The 21,753-nt window shown below is 34.8% G+C and overlaps 1 protein-coding gene across 1 annotated transcript; it reads left to right on the forward strand.

Annotated features, from left to right (window-relative positions):
* Nucleotides 1-823: 823 nt before the first annotated feature.
* Nucleotides 824-16,650, forward strand: DNAJC25 (DnaJ heat shock protein family (Hsp40) member C25). Its single transcript, XM_051961135.1, has 4 exons — nucleotides 824-1,212; nucleotides 3,571-3,723; nucleotides 12,029-12,499; nucleotides 15,288-16,650. The coding sequence occupies exons 1-4, from the start codon at nucleotides 841-843 to the stop codon at nucleotides 15,408-15,410; spliced, it is 1,119 nt and encodes a 372-aa protein (XP_051817095.1). The 5' UTR covers nucleotides 824-840; the 3' UTR covers nucleotides 15,411-16,650.
* Nucleotides 16,651-21,753: the final 5,103 nt, after the last annotated feature.

Below are 21,753 nucleotides of genomic sequence, written 5' to 3' on the forward strand. Positions count from 1 at the left end.
ATGTACATGTGTTGCATGCTCATTTTACAAACAAGGAAACTGAGGTGGGTTTAAGTAACGTGCCCAGAGTCACACAGCATGTTTGAGGCCAGATCTGAACTCAGGAAGGTCAGTCTTCCTCACTCCAGGACTTGCCCCATCTGGGAAGCAATGAATTTGTAAGCAAACATTTGTTTGCTGTTTAAAAAGCTCATGGATTGATTGAGCCAACCCGCTATGAAATATGTAAAACACAAGCCACAGATTGGAGGTACCAATCAACATTGTAAATGCATTAGCATTCACGGAAATCTGGAAAGTTTTCTTATAAAACATGAGGTTTTAGTTGGTACTCGAAGCTAGGAAAGCCAGGAGGCAGAGATCAGGAGGATGAGAAGAGTATTTCTGACATGGGGCACAGCCAAGGTCGGGAGATAGTGTGCCACGGGTAATAACCTAAATTGCTTAGTACGTTTCGAGGAGGTAGGGGACGGGAATAAGATGCAAAAAAACTAGAAAGAGGAGGGGGGGCCAAATTGTTGAGGGCTTTTAAAAGGCTAGAGATATCATTATACTACTTCATAGTCCAAGAACAATGAGCTAAAGTGTAACGGGTAAGGGAGGGGCGAGAGAACAAGTTTTTTCTCCTTTAGCAACCGTTGCTAAGGCCAAGAAAATCCCGCCCCGCCACGTGTATCCTTCCCCCCACCCCAATCCCTTCCGCGGGGGATGCTGACGTATAAAGGAAGCGCAAAGCCCAGAGCCAAGTCCAGGCCGTGAAAGTCAACGATGGAGGAGGTGGCTGCTAACGTATAAGAAAAGCGACGAGCCAGGAGCCAGTCGGGGCTGTGAAAGCCAGCGATGGTGGCGGCGGCGCCCGCTGGGCGCCGTGATGAAGGGAGCGGACTCTGCTGTTGCAGCCGACTGCCTCCCCCAACCGCCGCTTGGCCTGGGGCGGGGGGCCGGCAGTGGTTGCTGCTGCTGCTGCCGCTACTGCTGCTGTCGGGCCGGGCCGGGGCGCTGGTGGAGGGGCTTTACTGCGGCTCGCACAACTGCTACGACGTGCTCGGGGTGAGCCGCAAGGCGGGCAAGGCGGAGATCGCACGCGCCTACCGGCAGCTCGCGCGCCGCCACCACCCGGACCTTGTGCGGCGCGAGGGTGCTGACGACGAGAGCCTCCAAAGCGCTCAAGAGGCCTTCCTGCTGGTGGCTACTGCCTACGAGACCCTCAAGGTGAGCCGGGGGCGGGGGCGAGGGCGGGGCTGCGGAGGAAGAATGGAGGGCGCCTGGGAAGAGGCTGAGCCACCGAAAATCGAGTAACTTATCTACCAGCCTAATTAGCTCTTCGCGCTTTTGCCCTCGCACATTGATTCTGTGTAAACGTTTTATTCCCCTCATCACGTGTAATCTTAAACGCTTTCCTCCCCGAAGCCTGTTTTCATTCCTGCAAAATTGGTTCGTCGGATCATCGATTTCGAGCCAGAAATAATCAGGAGTTTATCGGGGCAGTGGAAAAAGTCCTGGATTTGCAGTCATGGGCCCTGGAACTAGTTTATCTAAACTTCTTGTCACCTGGGAGCTTAAAGGGGATCTCAGAAGTTGAGAATTTAATTTCGCAAATGCTAATGCCTTCCTTCCAAGATTACGTACAGTTTATTCTGAATTACATTATATGTTATATTTTCGCCAATAAACTGAGATTCTTAAGAGCAGACACCCCCTTTTTTTTTTATTTGTTTGCCTTTTTTGCCCTTTTATCTTCAAGCGCTTAGCACAGTGCCTGTCCCATTTTTGTTGTTCAATCGTTCAATGTCCAACGCTTCGTGAACCCGTAGACTCTAGCAGGCCAATACTGTAAATGGAGTTTCCTTGGCAAAGATGCTGGAGTGATTTGCCATTTCCTTCTCCAGGATGACTTCCAGGGTCTCCATCAGTTTGTTAGTTTCTGATCCTGTAAACCCCTCATTTTACAAAGACCATAAGTGACTTGCTTCACTCAACTCAAACAGGGCAAACCAGGGATTCTGGACAAGAGTCCCCAAGTCCCCTTCCAGTTCTCAAATTCTTTGAAATCTGGATGACAAGTTCATAGATACACACTATTATACCTTGTCTTGACCAATCCTAGGACTTTTTGAGCCTCACTTTGCTTATCTATAAATTGTCAATAATAAAAGTTGTCCCACTTTTCAGAGTTGAATGTGTAAGGAAATCACTGTACTTTGGTGTTGGAATGTTGCTTTTAATAAATGCTAATGATGTTTAGGTTTTGTTTTGTTTTTTTAATCCATCTTTAGGGGTTGGAAAAGGAGAGTTTTTCTGAATAGTGACTGCTTGGAGGATGAGGTTATAACTTAAAGTTAAATGACTTGTCCAGATTGACGGAAAATAGTGTGTCAGAGCTGGGACTTGAACTATTAAGTCTTTTTGACTACTAGTTTGGTGGGTTTTCTATTCATTAGATTATCCTGCCTCTCGTAGGATACATTTTTACTTTGGTTTGCTCATATAATAAATTCTACATTCTTACATTTCTAAACTAACAGAGGGGCTTTGGAATTGCAAAGGCCACCAAGAAAAAGTTTTTGCATGTTTTCCCCTAAATTTTTTTCTTTCCCGACCAAAAAATTCCTTGCATTTTTCCCCATGCTTTCAGGGTTCCCTCAAACCACATTTTCCAACATAGTCCTCTCCTACGCCAACCTTTGCATTAAAGGCACTTTTGTACCAATTTGGGGGCAGAGAGCTATAAAAGAAGGTACTTTTTATTTGTTTAATTAATCTTTTAAAAAATATTTACAATAATAGTGTGTTTTGTTTGGTATCTTTATCCTGAATGTTTTGTAAGCTAATGAACACATTCAGAAGTTAGTTGAGGGGCAAAACCGAGTGTTTGGAACCTGTTTCTGATAATTTTCTAAGCTGTCAATCAATATAAGCTTGCACAGTTCCTTGCTGCTTTTAAAATCTTAAAACTTTTTTTCTTTATTTGTGAAATATTGTGTGTATATAGAGTGTCCATTATGTAGGCAATATGTAGGCTGTCAATTTGACCTTATAGATAAAATGTTTGATGTGAAACAGTCCAGTCATATAGCTCCAGAGCCATTCAACAGACTTTTAATAAACACTTCCTATCTGTTGGTTGGTGGCATTTGGAGATAAAAAAATAAAACTGCCCTGCTCTCAAGGAGCATTATATTGAAAGATGTGATTATAAACAGATGAATAAAAAAAAGCATAGTTGGAATTTAAGCCCAACTTCTGAATTCAGATCCATTATGATGCTTAAAAGAAATGAATAATGTTGAATTCCAGGGGAATCCTACTTTTCATATTCCCAGTATTTAATATTCAACTTTTAAGAAAAGTTTTCTCTTTTTTTTGGTTTTTGGTTTGTAGAAAGAAGTTTTCTAGTCTTGATAATTTAAATTGTTAAATATAACAGAGGCTTAGTTTTAACATTTTAAAGTAATTTTGTTTTATCAGTGAAAAATCAATCCTTATACCAGGTTATAAAATGTTCCAAATTTCACATATTAGATAGTTGAAGGTCTAAATTGATAACATGTCCTATCTTGCATTTTGTAGGATGAAGAAACACGTAAAGATTATGATTATATGCTGGATCATCCTGAAGAGTACTACAGCCATTATTATCACTACTATAGTAGGCGGTTAGCTCCTAAAGTGGATGTCAGAATTGTCATTTTAGTTACTGTGTGTGCTATCTCCATGTTTCAGGTACATTTTTTTTTTCTTTGAGCAGTTAGACAATATTTTTTGTTATAATGAGCCTGCATTTTGGAATAGATTCTTAAATGTATCTGTGTAAATTATATATACAATTAAGTTTTATATTCACCTTTAGATTAAATTTTGCTTTTGTAAAAGAAAGGTTCATTTGTCCAGCTATTTAACTGAGTGTAAGTATTATTTATAAAGAATAATTTTATTTTTTTATTTTTGTTCTTCAACACTATACTTATTTCTCCTTAAGGTCTTATCCCTTTTCCCGTTTCAGCCCCAATAAATCTTCTTTGTCAAGAAAAACAAAGCCAGCTAACAAAATAGCTGTGTCTGATAATTTATACCACTTTCCATACTGAGAGGAGGTGGGTATGACTCCTTAACAATTTTTCAGGACCAGTATTATTCATTACAGGTCATTCTGGTTAAACTGCTTTTTAAGTATTATGTTCAAATTCTTATAGTCAGAATCTTCCCTGACTCTGCCCCAGTCTTTTCTTCTCCAGGTTTAACATCCTCAGAGTTTGTTGTTGTTGCCATTTTTTAATCAAATAATCATTGATATGAACTTGAGGCTCTTCTATATGTCTTTGTCCTTATCTGAACCTTCTTTAGATTTTCAGTGTACTTATATGTGAACTTGAAGACTGAATATAGTTAAGTTACAAATGTGGTCTGACTATAGTAGAATGTAAGAACTATCACCACTTTACTACTGGAAAGCTATGCCTTTTTTAATGTATATATCACCAGAATATATCATATATGATACTCTTGATTCATATTGTGCCCCTGCCCGGCTACTTTTTCATAGAAACTACTGTCTAGCTACATACACCTCCCTCTACTTATATTTTGGTGTTTTGAATCTCAATAAGAGATTTTTTTTCCCATTAATCCTTATTAAATTTAATCTTACTACATTTATCCTAGAGTTATACCCTATCTAGATCTCTCAGGATCCTGATTGTCATTTAGTGCATTAACTAGCTCTCTTTCTTAATGTCATCTACATATTGGATAAGGATGCCATCCATTCTTTTTTCCAAGTTAGTAATACATTTTTGTTGTTGTTGCTAAGGCAATTAGAATTAAGTGACTTGGCCAGGGTCACACAGCTAGGAAATGTTAAATTTCTGAGGCTGGATTTGAACTAGGGTTCTCTTGACTTCAGGGCCAGTGCCCTGTGCCATCTAGCTACCCCTAGTAATAAAAATTTCAAGCCACATAGTACCAACTATAGTTCCCTGGAGTGTTCTATTAGAGCTCTTCTTCCAAATTGACATGGAACCATTAGGATTCTTTTTTGGTCCGATCTTTCCATCAGTTCTGGAGTCATCTAAATGTATTATTGTGCAGTTCCATCTTCTCCATAAAATAATCAATGCTTTGCCAAAATCATTTTATAACTTTATAATAGATTTTTTTCCAAAATCTTTTATTATATTTTATATTTCTTTGATCTATAATTTTTATAACCATGTTTTATAAAGTTAAGCTGTGTTATTTTTGATCATTAACCTTCTAAAAAGTATATTCTAGAATTTTTTTAGTAATCAAAATCAAGTTCATTGACTTTTTTTTTTTTTTTTTTGCGGCCTATATTCTTTTTTTCTCTTTTGAAAAATGACCATTTTCCAGTTAACCTTTTTTCAGAGCTGTTCTCAGTGATCTTATTCTCTCTGATCTCTGAAAGATTACTGATATTGGTGCAGCAGTCCTAACTTCTTAATTCTTTAAGTACTTCTCCAGGATGTAGGCTTTATTGTCCAGGTTAACTTTTAACTCTCCATTAACTTTCATTGTCTCATTCATCTCAAGTAGAAGTGACTCCTCAGATTTTTCTCTTACCCTCAAAGCTTTTCTAAAAACCCTATCCTTTTTGCTGTCATTAGCTTTCTTCATTGCCTCAACTCATTCTGAGCCTTATTACTCCTTTACTCCTCCCTCTCTCCAAATTCCCATCTATTCTATTCCAACAGCTAATTCTTCTCTTTTAGTGAGACTCAGATCCTGAATAGAAATCCTCATTAGATCCTTCATCTAAAAAGCCAAATTTATCATTATTGCAAGTCAAGATATTTGGTACAGAGAAGAGTCCTTAAGCTTCCTTATCTGTAAAATGAGTAGGTTGGATTATATGATCTTCTAAGATCTTTTCCTGAATTAAGATTGTAGCAGGGTTGTGGTTATTATTTTTAGGCAGATGACTGTGACAGTATTAAAAAAAAAAATTGGACTATTTGTCTCAGAAAAAAAAAATTAGAATATCCATTTAAATTTAATTTTTTTTAAAAGACAAATTCTAAATTTAAGCAAGTTCATTTTTTTCTATTTCCATTAAGAAGTATAAAGTGTTTCTTTCTTCCTAATAATGGTGGAAAAACAATCCCTGGTTTCCTCTTTGGTTCATCTATTGTTTCCATAACTAGCAACCTCTACACATTTTAATTTAGAATGTTTTCTTTAGGAGATCTATAGGTACAGCTGTTACCCCTTTCAGGAAATCTGCATACCCTCCTCAATACCTTTAAAGCATCTAGCATACTGTAAGAATCCATTCTTCCATTTACATTAAAGAAAAATGTTTCCACTACTTTGATTTGTGTAATCCACTGAAAATTGCCTTTCAAAGTTTGCAAATACTAAGATCTTTAACCAGAAGCTCAAAGAATGTAAATTCTGAGGTACAGCGTTTCTAAACTCATTTGCTTTGGGGAAATAGTTACTATTTTCTGGAGTTCATTTCATAATATTGGGACAATTATTTCCTTGTCTCAGTTTTTTTTTTTAATATTGTAATTTTATTTAATACATTTTTCCTTTTAAAAAATGCATCCTAAAATATTTTTTAAATGCTTTTTCTTCTGAGCACAAGAGAAAATCATTCATGAAGTGTATTATTTTTTATTTATGTATTTGTTTGCTGTGGCAATTGAGATTAACTGATTTGGCCAGGATCACACAGCCGGGAAGTGTTAAGTGTCTGAGGACACTTTTGAACTCGGGTTCTCCTGACTTTGGGGTTGGTGTTCTATCCACTACACCAATTAGCTGCCCTGAAGTGTAGTATTTTTAAGACAAAATATGAATACATGAGTACGATTGCAACTCTATGTAAGTATTCAAATTTAAATAAAATTTAGAGGCATTTTGTCTTAGTTTATATGAAATATTTATTAATACTGACATTTTAGTAAAGTTTCTGGTAGGACTAGGCAATTTTTGTGAGTTAATTCTTATACTTCAGAGAATTGGAAAAGTTAGGATTTTTTTTTCTGAAAGACTTGACGCTGACTCATTTGAAAATATTTTCTTGCTTTTTTTTGGGGGGGGGGGTAATTATTTCTGAATAGAGTTAATTTGTAATTTAAAAAGAAATTAGGAAGAGAAATATGGGAGCTTGGAACTAGGAGATAGTGTGATATAATTCAGAAGGTCCAGGTCCTGCACTCTGAGAACCTAGTTTCAAATCATTATTCTTATACTTATGCGTGTGACATTGAGCAGGTCATTTAGCCTCTTAGGTCTCAGTTTCTATATCTGTCAAATGAGGGGATTGTATTAGGTGGCCTTTGAAGTGTCTTTTAGTCCTTCATCTTATTTAGCAATCTATTCCCATTTGACTTCCATAATAGAAATGTGTTTTTTAGTCCTAGATTATGAGTGCTGAAGTCACCTAATTTTAAAATTTGAATCATAACAAAGTTACAACTTGAGCAAGACATGTATTTTACTTTTATTGATTTTAATCTAGAGTCTACCTGTGCTGTAACACTTTTTTTTTTCAAGTATCTTTAAAAAAAAATACAAGAATAAAGTAGTTAATAGCTAATGAGGATAATGTAATTGGTATGCTTCATGTTTCTTTTGGAACTCTCATTCTCAGATACTAGGTAGAATTAAAATGGTAAATTCCTCTTTGGGTAGTTAATGCAATTGTATGATATAAAATTGTCAAAATTGGGAAGTGATGCCTTCTAAGGGAATTTACTGTGAAGATCATTAATTCTCACTTCTGTGGAATGCAACAGAGGAACTTTTCCACCATAATGATAACCTTAATGTGTCAGAAGATTATTAGGTTATTAGAATAATTATTATTGTAATTCTTTAATAAGAGTTTTTTTTCCTAGAGGAAGAACTCTTTCAGCTCAAATATTCTGTGTTTTTATGTAATAAGTAAAACTCAAGGAAAAAATTCATGTCATAACTGAGTAACTGTATTAATTACCCAGAGAAGAATCAAATAATGCATTTTATATCCCATTCCCAAAGTATCTTTCCAGCCTTACTAAAACATGCATTCCCTCCCCAAAAAAACTATTAGTTTAGGCAAACTAATCTTGCTCTTTTCTCAGCCAAAACATTCATCTCCCATCTCTGTGCCTTTTTACTGGTCTAGGAATACCAGGAAATGTACTCCTTCCTCACCTCTTGGAATTTCTCCCTGTTTCCTTCAATATTTAGTCCATAGGGTAAACATCAGAGCTTTCCTTCTCCCTACTCTAGTTACTTCATTTTTTTTTTTTCATTTAACCTCCCCCATTAGACTATAAGCTTTTTTTTGAGGTAGAATTGGCAACAGATATAACTAAGTGGAATTCTCCCAAGAGTCTCTGATAGTATACCTATTAAGGAATCTTGCATAATTTGATATAGGCATAAAAGACATCATATTGGAAGAATACATTTTAATTTAGTGTTTTGCTCTGCCAGATCAGGTTTAAAAATAATAAACCTCAATAAGCAGTAGAAAGATCTTATATTCACCATATCTTTTTTGTCGGTGTATGATGGTAAATTATATGCTCCATGGTGGAATATAAACACAGCCAGGATAGTTTGCTTAGAGAACAAGTATGGTAGCGCTTCAAAAATTTGTTACCAAAAAATTTTTGCAACTTGCTTACATTTTTATTACTTGTCTTTAATTTTCATCTTATTCTATGGGCAGCAGTGTAGATAGTGGAAGGAGTGCATTGATGTACCAAATTGCATTTGAGATCCCTTCTGCATTTTGCTAGATTTACAATTCTTAAATGACCTTGGGAGATTAACTCTGTCTCCATAACCATTAGTATTTTTCTCTGTTTCATAAGATTATTTTAGTCTCTGGCAATTGATTTACAATGGTTAAACTTATATGTGTAGTAATTGTAATAAATTCCATTCCTTTTTCCCCCTCCATGTCAGTAATGCAGCTAAATTGGTCAGGATGTAGTTTTTTTTAATTTTCACAACAAACTTTTTTTCATTTTGGTCTCCTAGCTTTGTCATCTTGCTCTAACAAATTGGCCACATAATTAACAGCTCACTCGGGATTGACCCACGTGAGTAACAATCAGTCTTTTGTATGTTAAAATTTAATCAATTTACAATTTATGCTATTGCTTGGTTTTCATTATTTCTAGTACTTAACAGATTTCCTTCTTCAATGAAATAGTTTAATGATACACAGGTATAAAATGTCTGTGTGGTCTGGTCTTTTGCCTTTTTCTTTGTCCCTGAAACCTACTTCTCTCCCTCCTAACTTATTTCCACTTTTGCATCACTGAGTATCAGTGTATATGCTGAGTTCTTCATAAAACTTTCCCTGCCAGTTTATTTGTGGCAGATAATTGCTGCACATGCTACATAAAATTATTTCCACAGAGGTCATTTTACAAATATTTGTCATGAGCACTGCAATATGTTATGATCAAATGTCTAGGGAACAATGTTTCATGATAAAACCAACTCTGCCAACTCTTGATTCTCTTGGAAAAACCTGTGAACTACTACCAACTGCTTAGCTATAACTTCCGTCTATTTGTTGTTTGTCGCACGAGGGTCAAGGTGGATACAGTTTATTTTCTCTATGTTCATTCATTGGGATTTGTGACAAGGATCCCACATTTAGAATATCAAATACCAAGTTAATATTTAAAAATAGTCTAAAAGTCATGTTTATTAGAACCTTCTGTCCTCTTTTCTACCTTTCTAACATCCACTTTGGAAGCCTACTTGAGTCCATATCAGACTGTAAGGACCTCTTTATATTTTTCTTTGTTCTGAGTTCATATACAAATAATTTCATTGCCAAGTGACTGGCATACTGTTTGTGAGCCTCTTCACTTGGTTGGACTTGATCCAAAGATAGCCAAGTCATTCTGTTGTTGGAAGCGTACTTAAAATTTCAGCATTTTGTCTCATGACATACTGGGAACCCTAAATCACCTCCATAGTATCTTGGAAGGGTAGAAGCAAGGTTTCATGGAGAACTTTGTGTTTTTTTTAAAGTTTTGAGTTTCAAATTCTGTTCCTCCATTTCCTCACCCCCAAAATAATAAGCAAGCAGATATACATTGTACATGTATAATCATGGAAAATATTACCATGTTAGTCATTTTATACAGAAAAACTTGAATAAAATAAAAAGTATGGAAGAAAGAAAATGAAAATGCTTTGGTCAGTATTCAAACAATATCATTTCTTTCTCTGGAACCAGAAAGTAGGCTTTAAAATTAGTTCTTCTGGATTGTCTTGGATCATTGCATTGCTGAGAATATCTTAAATCAATTCTTAATTGTTCATCAAATAATATGACTGTTATGATATATGTTTTCCTGGTTCTGTTCAATTCACTTTGCATCAGTTCATCTTTTTTTTTTTTTTAATGTCATTAGAAAATAGATTTAAGACTGGTAGGGACTTTTCCTGGTTCTGCTCATTTCACTTTGTATCATTTTGTACAAGTCTTTCTAGGTTTTTCTGAATCTGCCTGTTCATCATTTCTTATTGCCCAATAGTATTTCATTACACTCATAATATCGTTCCAATATTTTGCCACCATGAAAAAAGCTACTGTAAACATTTTTACACATGTAGATTCTTTTCCCTTTTATACGGTCTCTTTGGAATATAGACCTAGTAGTAGTATGGCTGGATCAAAGGGTATGCGGTTTTATAGTCCTTTGGACATAGTTCCAAACTGCTTTCCACAATGATTGGATCAGGTCACAATTCCACCCACTTTTCTCCCAGTTCTTTGCTACAATAAAAAATGAAGTTATAAATATTTTTGTATATGTGAGGCCTTTCCCTGTGCCTTTTATTTCCTTGAACAAATGTTTGTCCATTCCTAATGAAAGATGTGTGTGTGTGTGTGTGTCTGTATACACATAGTCTTATACATATTATTCATATCTTATATTTTCCCAATTTTATCATTTGTTTATTTTTAATCTTTTTTTAAATGTATTTGAGTTCCATATTCTCTCCTCTAAAGCCCCTCCCCATCCATTGAGAAGGTAAGCAATATGCTATGTAAATAATATGTGTGAAGTATTATACATGTGAAATCATGCAAAATCTTTCCAAGGAGTATATGTATTTTGGGGGCTTTTCCAGCATAATTTCTAGGTGTGCTCCAAAATAGTATGACTTTCTTCACTAGTGGATCTGTAGTCCCATTGCCTCTTCCAATAGTTTGGAATATTTGGTCATTTTTAATTAGTCTCTGGATGTGATCTGAAACTTTACTCTTGGTGATTTGGAATATGCTTTCATATTTCCTCTTGTGAAAACTGCTTGTTCATTGTGATGAACATTTTTGAAAGTATCTCAACCTCAAGAGAGACTGCTTATCACCATGGAATGGAATTGTTTGTGTGCTGGAGAAAATCTGATACTTATTTTACTTTTAGCCTCTTTCTCCCATACTGGGAAAAAAAGAGGAAGAAGAGTGGTGTAATGGAAAGAGTACTGGATTTGGAGTAAGGGAGAAACTTGTTCAAGTCCTGCTTCTCATATTTAATTCTATGACATGGTCTAGTCCAACCCCTCTAAAGCAGGAATCATTTTACAGACCTTTTGAAAGTATTTAATCAAATAAGGTATATATTATAGGCTAAGTGCTACATGTTAGCTCTAATTGTTAGTGTTATTACTGTTATTCTATTTCTCTAGACTCTCTGGAGGCAATATGGTGTAGTGGAAAGAGCTTCAGATTTAGAGAATCTGGGTTCAGATCTTAGCTCTAACAGTTATTTAAGTGTGTGACTGGGAAAGCCAGTTATTGTTTTGTAGCTGTAAAACATATCAAGGTAAGTTCTTGCTGCCACTCATTAGTTATATATGAACATTTTTGAATGTTTGAAATCAGTCTTGATTTTGTCTTCCCATATGTACAAGACTGTTTCTGTTTAATAGAGATGAATGGGTGATTTAGGTTACTAGATAATTTTGTATTGCTTGATTTAAAATCACATAAAATGCAAGTAAAAGTGACTGTGTTTTCCTTGTTAAATGTTTCTAGTTTTTCAGCTGGTGGAGTAGCTATAATGAGGCCATCAAATATTTAGCCACGGTGCCAAAGTATCGTATTCAAGCAACTGAAATTGCCAAGCAGCAAGGGCTGCTTAACAAAGCCAAAGAAAAAGGCAAAAACAGACGTTCCAAGGAGGAAATCCGTGAGGAGGAAGAAAATATCATCAAAAACATTATAAAAAGCAAAATAGATATAAAAGGAGGCTATCAGAAACCTAAAGTATGTGATATTCTACTATTTCAGATTATTTTAGCTCCTTATCATCTGTGTGCATACATAGTCTGGTATTGCCGGTGGATTTATCATTTTAATATTAAAGGTCAAGAGTACGGAGAAGAAGAGAGGTTGTATCTCATACGTAAATATATGAAAATGTCAGAATCTCAGTTTGACAGTTTAGAAGATCATCAGAAAGAAACTTTTCTTCAAATGAAGCTATGGATAAGAGAGAACTATGAAGTGAGTAGTTTGATTTGCTTTGATAATTTAATGTATTCTTTCATGTTATAAGTAGAAAGTTGCTTAATTTTCTTAAACTGTATAGTTATCCCTGCCACATTGAGAGGTTAGGGGCATTGCATTCTTTCATATTGGAAAAACCTTAAATTTTTTACACCTCCATTTGCACCAGAGAAGTCGTCTGAGTTATTATAATATTAGAAGATAAAACATATTGATGTCATACAATACTACACACATATTTTATGCATTTCTGAGTTTCTAAATGTTTCTGTGTAGTCTGCTGGTCTTCTTCTCCAGCTTTTGCAAAATTCTCCCAAAATTCCCATTTACTTTCTTATATCAACCCATGATATATTGAAACCGAGACAGGGAAAATCACTATGTGGAAGAAATAACTATTGCAAAAGAAGGTGTACGGGGGAGGGAGGAGGCGAAACCAACTTCTTTTGTTACCTATATTTTTTCTTTACAAGATTAACTACAAATCTTTTAGAACAGTTTTCATATAGTGTTATCTAACAGCCAAAAGGATTCCAAAAAATTCATTCTGATGTGATTTCCCTGTGCCATTCATGGTAACAAAACTGCAGCAGTTAAGTAGAAGCTGCCTTACTTAACAGTTTGCACAGGGAAGTGAATTAACCAGATTTTCAGGCCTAGTTAACTTTATCTGAACTGCATCAGTTTTGGAACCTGATCTCAAATGTTTATTTTTAACAAAATATAATCAAAACAATGATGTTTCATTTGAGAGTTAATGAAAGAAGTGGTTCAAATGCTTGCTGTGTTTTTTAAAAAGTTTTGTTAGTGATTCTAAAAAGTACGCCTATAATAGTGTTTCTGAAAATCCAGAGATGGATATCTCTGGATGGATAAATACATTAAATTATTCCTTGAGAAGTTGAAGATGCATTCATCAGGTGTTTTTTAAGCTCTTACTATGTGCCAAACACTGTGTCCTCTGAATACAAAAAGGGAAAGCTATTGTCCCAAAGAAACTTGGATTTTATTAGGGGAAGTAGCATGTATATAAAGTAATAGTTGTAAAATATGTACAAAAGTGCCTTCAAGAGTGGTTTTGAGGTTGAGGCCAAATAAGCTGTAGCTGTGAGCATCAGGATATGCTTGCTACTAGAAGATGACAGTAGACCTGAGCTTTAAGGGTAGTGACGGATTCTCTGGTACAGATAAGGATGAAGTACATTCCAGGCATGGGGCATAGATTGTTCCAAGGCATGGAGTCACACAAGGAATTATCAAGCAAGCTAGTTTAGTTGTAGCATAAACTTCTTGGAGAAGAGTAAAGGGCATAAAACCTTCAAAAATAAGTTGTAACTAGTTTGTAAAAGGTTTTCAGTCACCTGTAGGAGTTTAAATTTTATCCTAACGACAAGAAAAGCACTGGAACTTCTTGAGAGTATAATGTGTTCAACTTTAGATGTGTAGTTTGATATACTATTGTCAAACATTCAGCAAGTATTTGGGAATGTAAGACTAGAGCTTATTAGTAGAAAATGGTGAGAAGATATATAGATTTCAGAGTAATCTGAATAATTCAACTCATGGGAACTAATGAAAAGACCAAAAGAGAGGAGAGTTCAAGCTCGAGCTCAGACTCAGACACTGACATAGAGAAGACACAGATAGGAACTCAGACACAGAGGAGACAGAAACAGATCTTCCTAGTGGTTCTCTTGCCTTCTTCACTCTTCCACCTAAGACTAAGGCTCATCCAAAGGTCTTCCAGAGAGCTAGTCTGTTCATTACAAATTATGTACATTAAAAAATATATTTCAATTTTTAAGTGTATAGAGCAAGTGAAATGTAGAATTGTAGAATGTTTTAGCATGTTAAATGTGTGTTTATTTAACAAATAGATAAAAACAAGATATAATTAGCTCATTGTATATTAGTGAATTTTTCTGAACTTATCTCTGAAGTAGTTTAACCATCTCAGTTCCAAACTCTTACAGTTTGTCTTATTAGGGGCACTTAGTTCTGCTGGCAGGGAGAGGGTGGGGGAGAAGGCATTTAAAAAACTGTTCAAAGATGCCATTTTGTTACACTAATTAAAACAGAAAAGCCATTAATTAAACATAGAAACTATTAGTTTAGTGGTGGGAAAAGTATAGTTCCTCTTTAATGACTATTAGCCAAGACAAAAAGAAAATGTTTAAATCTTTTAAAATTTGGATCTCATGTTCCATCAGTGAACAAAAGACAAAAGTCTTGATATGAAAAGTTAGAAAGTTTTATATGTTCCCCCTTACTAGGGAATTACTTTTATAAAATATCCTTGCCTTTTTTTTATTTACATGCTAAAGTATATTTTGGAAGTACTTGGGGATCTATGGTTAGAGAGTCTTTTAAAACACAAACATACCTTTTGCAAACTAGATTAGTTTTTTATAACATGCTATATTTAACTATGACCAGTTTTTAAGACCCTGGGTTCTCAAAGGCTAAGCTGGTGGATTGTAAATTGCAGAGGCTTCACATACTGCCTCAGCATCAGACTACTTCACAGTAGAAGCCATGTGGCCCTATATAGTTTATTAGTTTTCTTGGCTCTAATTGAGCCATGAAATGATCAGAAATACAAAGGACGTATGGAAGGGTTACAATGGAAACTGGTAGAGGAGGCATTCATACCAAAATGTTCATAGGTACATCAGAGTTTTGAGTTAACAAATTGGTATCCTACTGTTTGTGATTAGGGAAGTCACTCCTTTTGGGAAGGGGTCCCAGGAATGGGCTGTTGTTCATTTTTTGTGTTTCTATGCAGCTCTACAAACAGGAACAAGAGGAGGAGCTAAAGAAGAAAAAGGCAAATGACTCTCGATGGAAGAGATACAGGAGATGGATGAAGAATGAGGGACCTGGGCGATTAACTTTTGTAGACGACTAATGATTGCTGGAATTCTGTAAACTAAACCACAATAATTATAAAATTATTTTTCACAAGTGAATTATTTTAGAAAACTCATCCATTTATTTTCAGTAACATCTAAAATTCAGAAAACATCTGATTAAATGAAACAGTGTGAAGTCTGAAACATACATAAACTGTATTAATAAGACATTTTAAAGAATGGTGTTTTTAATATTTATATTCCCCATGAGTCTGTGCTTTCTGTTAAATCTTCATGCTATATCTTCTGTCAGATACCATTTAAAGACTTAAGTGTTATGTACATGGTTTTCCATTCTTAGAACTTTTCTTGCTTTTTTCTGTTATGTTATTCATTTCTCTTCTCTAATCTCATTTTTCATAGAATTTTACTTAAAAAAAAAAAAGAAATCACAATTGCAGTTAATTACTGGTTTGTAAATTTGTCCAAAAATCTCTCCAGGAGAGTAATTCTTCTAACGTATCTTTTTTATTACAATCATTAAGGATTGAAATGTGTTTAATTTTAAAAATCTCTCCAAGGAGAGTTTTCTTCTATCATGTCCTTGTAACATGGTTTTTATTGCATTTGTTATATGATTTTAAATGTGATCAGAAGCTCTCCAAGAGAGTGATTCTACTCTCATGTCCTTGTAGGATAACCTTTATTACAGTCATTATAAGATTGTAAGTCTTGGAAGTAAGTCAAAATCAAAATAAGTAAAATGCGAATCAAAATCAAAAGTAAGCAAAAATTTCTAAAAACAGGTAAATTGATCTTTATTGTGACCATATGACTTGATTACTTCTGTGATAAAAATATGATATGACAAAAAAGATATTCTTCTTCAAAAAGAAAATATGGAATACAGAGCACAAAGCTTCCCCTAAAATTCTGAAGCCCTTATGATATAAGGAATATGTCTTAGTTATGATCACTGACTTAAACATTTTGAAAATAGAATCTGGAGGTGCATGAATGTGTATCAGTAACATTAACAGGGTATCAATATTATGTGGTAGGCTGCAGAACAAAGAAATAAGTTGGCTGCACTGGAGATTCCTTTAAAAAAAAATACTTTTTGTGTATGAAAGTGAAAGTACTTGTTTGGTAACAGCCCAGAACATAGAACTTTAGTAACTGTGGCATGTAATCTTGCACTAAAATGTCAGTACACCTTCATCAAGGTAAGCTGATTTTCTTGTTAAAGGGTTTATTTCATTGCTTTATATAAATAAAATGGTTTGTTACATCACAGCTTGATTTGTTTGAAGTTCTAAATTAAGATAACTTCTTTAATTAAAAAAATAAATTGACTAACAGCACAGAAGTGAACAATATAGCTAAACAAAATAACAAATTACAGAATTTCAGAGCTGGAAGGGAGGTCAGAAGCCATCTGGTCAACTTGTATCTGAAAAAGGATACCCTTTGCAAAATCTCTGACAAGAGAGAGAGAGAAATGTACTACCTCTTCAGTAGATTTTTAGGAATTTTTTCCTTACATCAATTCCTAGTTTTCCTCTTTGCATTTTCTACCCTGTGTTTCTATTTCTTCTCTTTCAGGTCAAGCAAACTAAGTCAAATCCCTTTTCTACATATTAGATTTTCAGGTACTTTAAAGGATCTGTCATTTCCCTTTTGCGCCTCCTCTTTGCCAGCCTACATATGCCTAACTCTTTTACTTTAACATGTCTTTTAGGATGACATGACAAAAACTAAAAGCTCTTCACCATCCTGGTCCTGGTTTGGACACTATCCAGATGATCAATGTGGTACTCAGAACTACACAAAATACTCCTGATATGGTCTGACTAGGCCAGAGTACAAGTGGAATGATCATCTAATTCTTCAATACTAGACCTCTCTCCTCACAGCCCAAGATTGCTTTTGCTCTCTTGACTGCCAAATAACACCATTAACCAAATGATACCATTATTGAGCTTGCAATCCTAAGATATTTATTCATAGGTATTACTGTCTAGCCATGTATCTTTAGAATTTTTTTTTTCAACCAAATAATACATTTTCATTATTCCCTATCACATTTCAGCTTACTAGATTTGGTCCAGTATTCCACCTTATTGATAAAATTTTGAATTTATATTTTGTTATTTAATGTGTTAGCTGTTAGCACTTTTATGCCATATGGAAAATTTGAAAAACCATGCCATCTATATCTTTCTCTAAGGCATTGATAAAAACATTAATAAACAGTACAGGGCCAACCACAGTTCCCATTCCTAGGGCCCTCCTCTAGAATAGTGCAGGGCAGGGACACCTGTAGTTCCCCAAGACTGTTCCACAAAGCCTGTGAGTTCAAAACTATTTTTTTAATGCTACTAAGGCATTTTAGTTTCTAATATAGTAAATATCAATAAATATAACCCACATTTGTTTTGTTTTATTTTGAAAACATAAGTATAGATAAATTTCAACATCCACTCTTGCAAAACTTTGTGTTCCAATTTTTTTCTTTCCCTTCTCACCCCATCCCCTAGATAGCAATTAATCTGATATGTGTTAAACAAGCAATTCTTCTATATATAGTTCCACGATTATGCTGTACAAGAAAAATCAAAAAGGAAAAAAATGAGAAAGAAAACAAAATGCAAGCAACAAAAAAAGTGAAAATACCATGTTGTGATACACACATTGTCCTAGGTCCTCAGTTTTCAAGACCAAGAGACCAAGAAATTTGAAGACTGCTGCTCTAGAGGCATCTAGGTTGACATTTAACTAATAATAATAATTGCTTTTGGTGTCCTGACATTCAACAAGTTGTATTTACAGTTATCTAGTATTTTGTTAAAATGTAGGTAAATTATATTTACACCATTGCCCTCCTATGCCAGTTTTGTTAATTCTATCAAAAAAGGCACTAAGATGAATCTGGCATGATAGGGTTATTACATGGTAGAAAACAAGATAAAAACATTAACAATATATAGTAATAATTACAAAATGCTTAGGAGAAAAGATTTATTATGGATTTATTATTTTTTATAGATCTAGGAAAATTAGGATGGAATGGGCAGAGTTAAGCTACAAAAATCTATAAAAAGCTACCCCAAAAAAGCTCAGCTAGTAAATTTTAGGTAAATACCTTCAATATGTTGTAGATTTTTGTAAAATCAGTAATCCCTAAATATTGACTTGAATTAAGTAGTATTTTTAATAAATGATTTACTATTATGTTAAATTATACTGAATATTTTTAGAAGTTTTAACTGTAATCTGAGTATTAATAAAGTGCTCCTGTTTTAAAGGCCAGAAGTAAATATTAGGAGCTCTTCTATTTCTGGTAGAGTTTCAAGGTTATTTATATAGTATGACTCTCATTGTGGTGTTTTATCTTAGTTATGGAGAGAGCTATGGGATTCTGATAGGTTAATATCAATTCAAAAATTTTAATTGGTTTATGCTTTTTTTTTTTATTATGTGCAAGGTGCTGTATATCTTCTACTTTCTTTTGAATCCTTAGCTTTAGATTACAAAGAACAGTTCTACTCATGAAAGGACTATTCTCTTTCATAGTCTTCCCTCTGCCCCAGTTCATTTCATAAGACATAATCACAGAACTAAAAAAAAAACAAAAAAACCCTAACATTTATATAGTGCCATTAGATTTTGCAAAGCATCTTGCAAGTTATTTCAGCTTCATCATAATGCTGTGACCTGGGGACTACAAGTATCCCCATTTTGCAGTTGGAAAGTGAAGATCCAAGAAGTTGAGTGATTATATCCATGTTACTATGAGGTCTTATGGGTTGTTGATGCATTGTCATTTTAGATCTTTTGGTAGGTTTGCATTTCTTTTTTTTTTTAATAATAGCTTTTTATTTTCAAAATATATGCAAAGGTAGTTTTCAACATTCACTCTTGCAAAACCTCATCTTCCAAATTTTTCTCCCTCCCTTTCCCGCTTCCCTAGACAGCAAATAATCCAATATATGTTAAACATGTGCAATTCTTCTATACATATTTCCACATTTATCATACAGAAGAAAAATTAGATCAAAATGGGAAAAAAATGAGAAAGAAAAAATTAGCAAGCAAACAAAAACAACAAAAAAGGTGAAAATTGTGATCTACATTCAGTCCATACAGCCCTGTCTTCTGGATGTAGATGACACTCTCCATGACAAGTCCATTGGAATTAGCCAAAATCACCTCATTGTTGAAAGGAGTCACATCCATCAGAATTGATCATCACATAATTTTGTTGCTGTGTACAGTGTCCTCTTGTTTCTATTTAATTCACTTAGTATCAGTTCATTTAGTCTCTCCAGGCCTTTCTGCAATCAACCTACTGATCGTTTCTTATAGAAAAATATTTCATAATATTTATATATCAGAACTTATTCAGCCATTCTCCAGCTAATGGGAATCCACTCAATTTCCAATTATTTGCCACTACAAAAAACTGCTACATTTTTGCACATGTGGGTCCTTTCCCCTTTTTAATGATCTTTTTGGAATACAGACCCATCTACCATCTTTAAAAAGCTCTCAAAAAAATTTGAAAAAGATTTTGAGAGCCCATTATGCACTGCATTGATTTCCATCTCATTCTAGTAGAAAATAATATCCAATTTAAATCCATCCTTCTGTAGTTGAAATCCATTCCCCTTTTTTTGCCTTCTCTTGTGAACATAGTGAATATCCGTAACTGTTCATTGTTACATTACAATGACCCTTTACATAACTTGGGTTTCATTATGACCAGCCCATGAACTTTTCTCCAGCTTTGTAGAATTTAGAGCTAGGATACTGGAGATCATCCAGTTTAACTACCTCAATAAGTCCATTCATTATATTCTTTCAAAGTCTTTAGTTCTTAAGCCTATAATAATTCAGATTATCCCTTTTTAGGTTTAGTTTTCTTATTGTATGTGGAAACCCATAATTCTCTGTCACTGTCATTCCTGTTTAAACATTTTTAAGTGCTGAAGATTAAAAAAAAAAAAAAGCAAAAGATAGTCCCTGACCTCAAGGAGCTCCCAATCTAATGGGGAGTGAGGGAAGAAGAGACAAGACAACAGGATAGAAAATAAGGGAAGGTGCTAGAATTAAGAAGAGTTAGAGAAATCCTATAGAAAACAGGGTTTTAGTTGGGACTTAAAAGCAGCAAAAAATATAGGCAGAAATAAGAAGAGAAAATATTCCAAGCATGGGAGATGCCAGAGAAAATGCCCAGAACTGAAAGATGGAAGTGTTAATGTCTTAATTGCAGACAGCCCATTATCACTGGATTGAAGAATATATTGAGGAATAAGAATTAAGAAGACTGAAAAGGTTGAGGGGGACTAGGTAATAAAGGGCTTTGAATGTCAAACAATGTATTTGGCGGTAATAGGGAGCCACTGAAGTTTACTGGGTTGAGAGGGAGGGAGCAGAGTTTGTGATATGATTAGACCTGTACTTTAGGAAAAGTACTTTAGTGGCTGAATAGAGAATGGTTTGGAGTGGGAAGAGATTCAAGGCAAGCATTTCTTCCAGTAGGCTATTGCAGTAGTCTGGACATGAGATGATGAGGATCTGTACTAGAGTAGTGACAATGGAAAGAAGATGATGTGTACGAGATGTTGCAAATCAGAGAAATTTGTAGGTCTTCACAACAGATGAGATATGGAGGATGAGAGGTAGTGAGGAGTCAAGAATGACATCTAGAGCCTCAGGAAGATGATGGTGCTCTTAACATTAATATTGAAGATAGGAGGAAATGGGAAGGGTTTGGGGGACATTGAGTAAGGTTTTGGACATGTTGAATTTAAGATTTTTATTGGACATCCAGTTTGAGATGTCTGAAAGGCAGTTGGAAATCCTGCCTTAAGCTGACCTTTGGAGGTCAGCTTAAAATTTAAGACTGAATAGGTAGATCTGACAATCAACACTGAGATGGAAATTAAGTCCGTGGGAATTGATGAAATAATCAAATCAAGTAGTATAGAAGAAGAGAATAGGACCCAGGACATGTCCCTTTGAGACACCTGTTAAGAGAATGTGATCTGTGAAGATCCACTAAAAAAGAGAAGAAGTTTCAGGGTCAGGTACCCTGAAAACCTAGTGAGAAGTGTCAAGGAGAAGAAAGTGATCAACAGTGTCATAGGCAACAGAGTGGTCAAAGAGGAAGAAGATTGGGAAAAGACTATTGGATTTGGTGATGAAAAAATCATTGGAAACTGGAGATAACAGTTTTAGAAGGTAGACAGTAAAGGGGTTAAGAAAAGAATGAGAGGAGAGAAAGAGGTGATGCCTTTTGTAGATGATCTTTTTTAAAGAATTTAACCACAAAGGGGAAAAGAGAGATAATAATCATTCAAGGTGACTCCATTCCTGCCTGAACCTTTATTTGCT

Source organism: Antechinus flavipes, chromosome 1 (genome assembly GCF_016432865.1).
Source record: "Antechinus flavipes isolate AdamAnt ecotype Samford, QLD, Australia chromosome 1, AdamAnt_v2, whole genome shotgun sequence".
In the NCBI taxonomy this organism is placed as follows: Eukaryota; Metazoa; Chordata; class Mammalia; order Dasyuromorphia; family Dasyuridae; genus Antechinus; species Antechinus flavipes.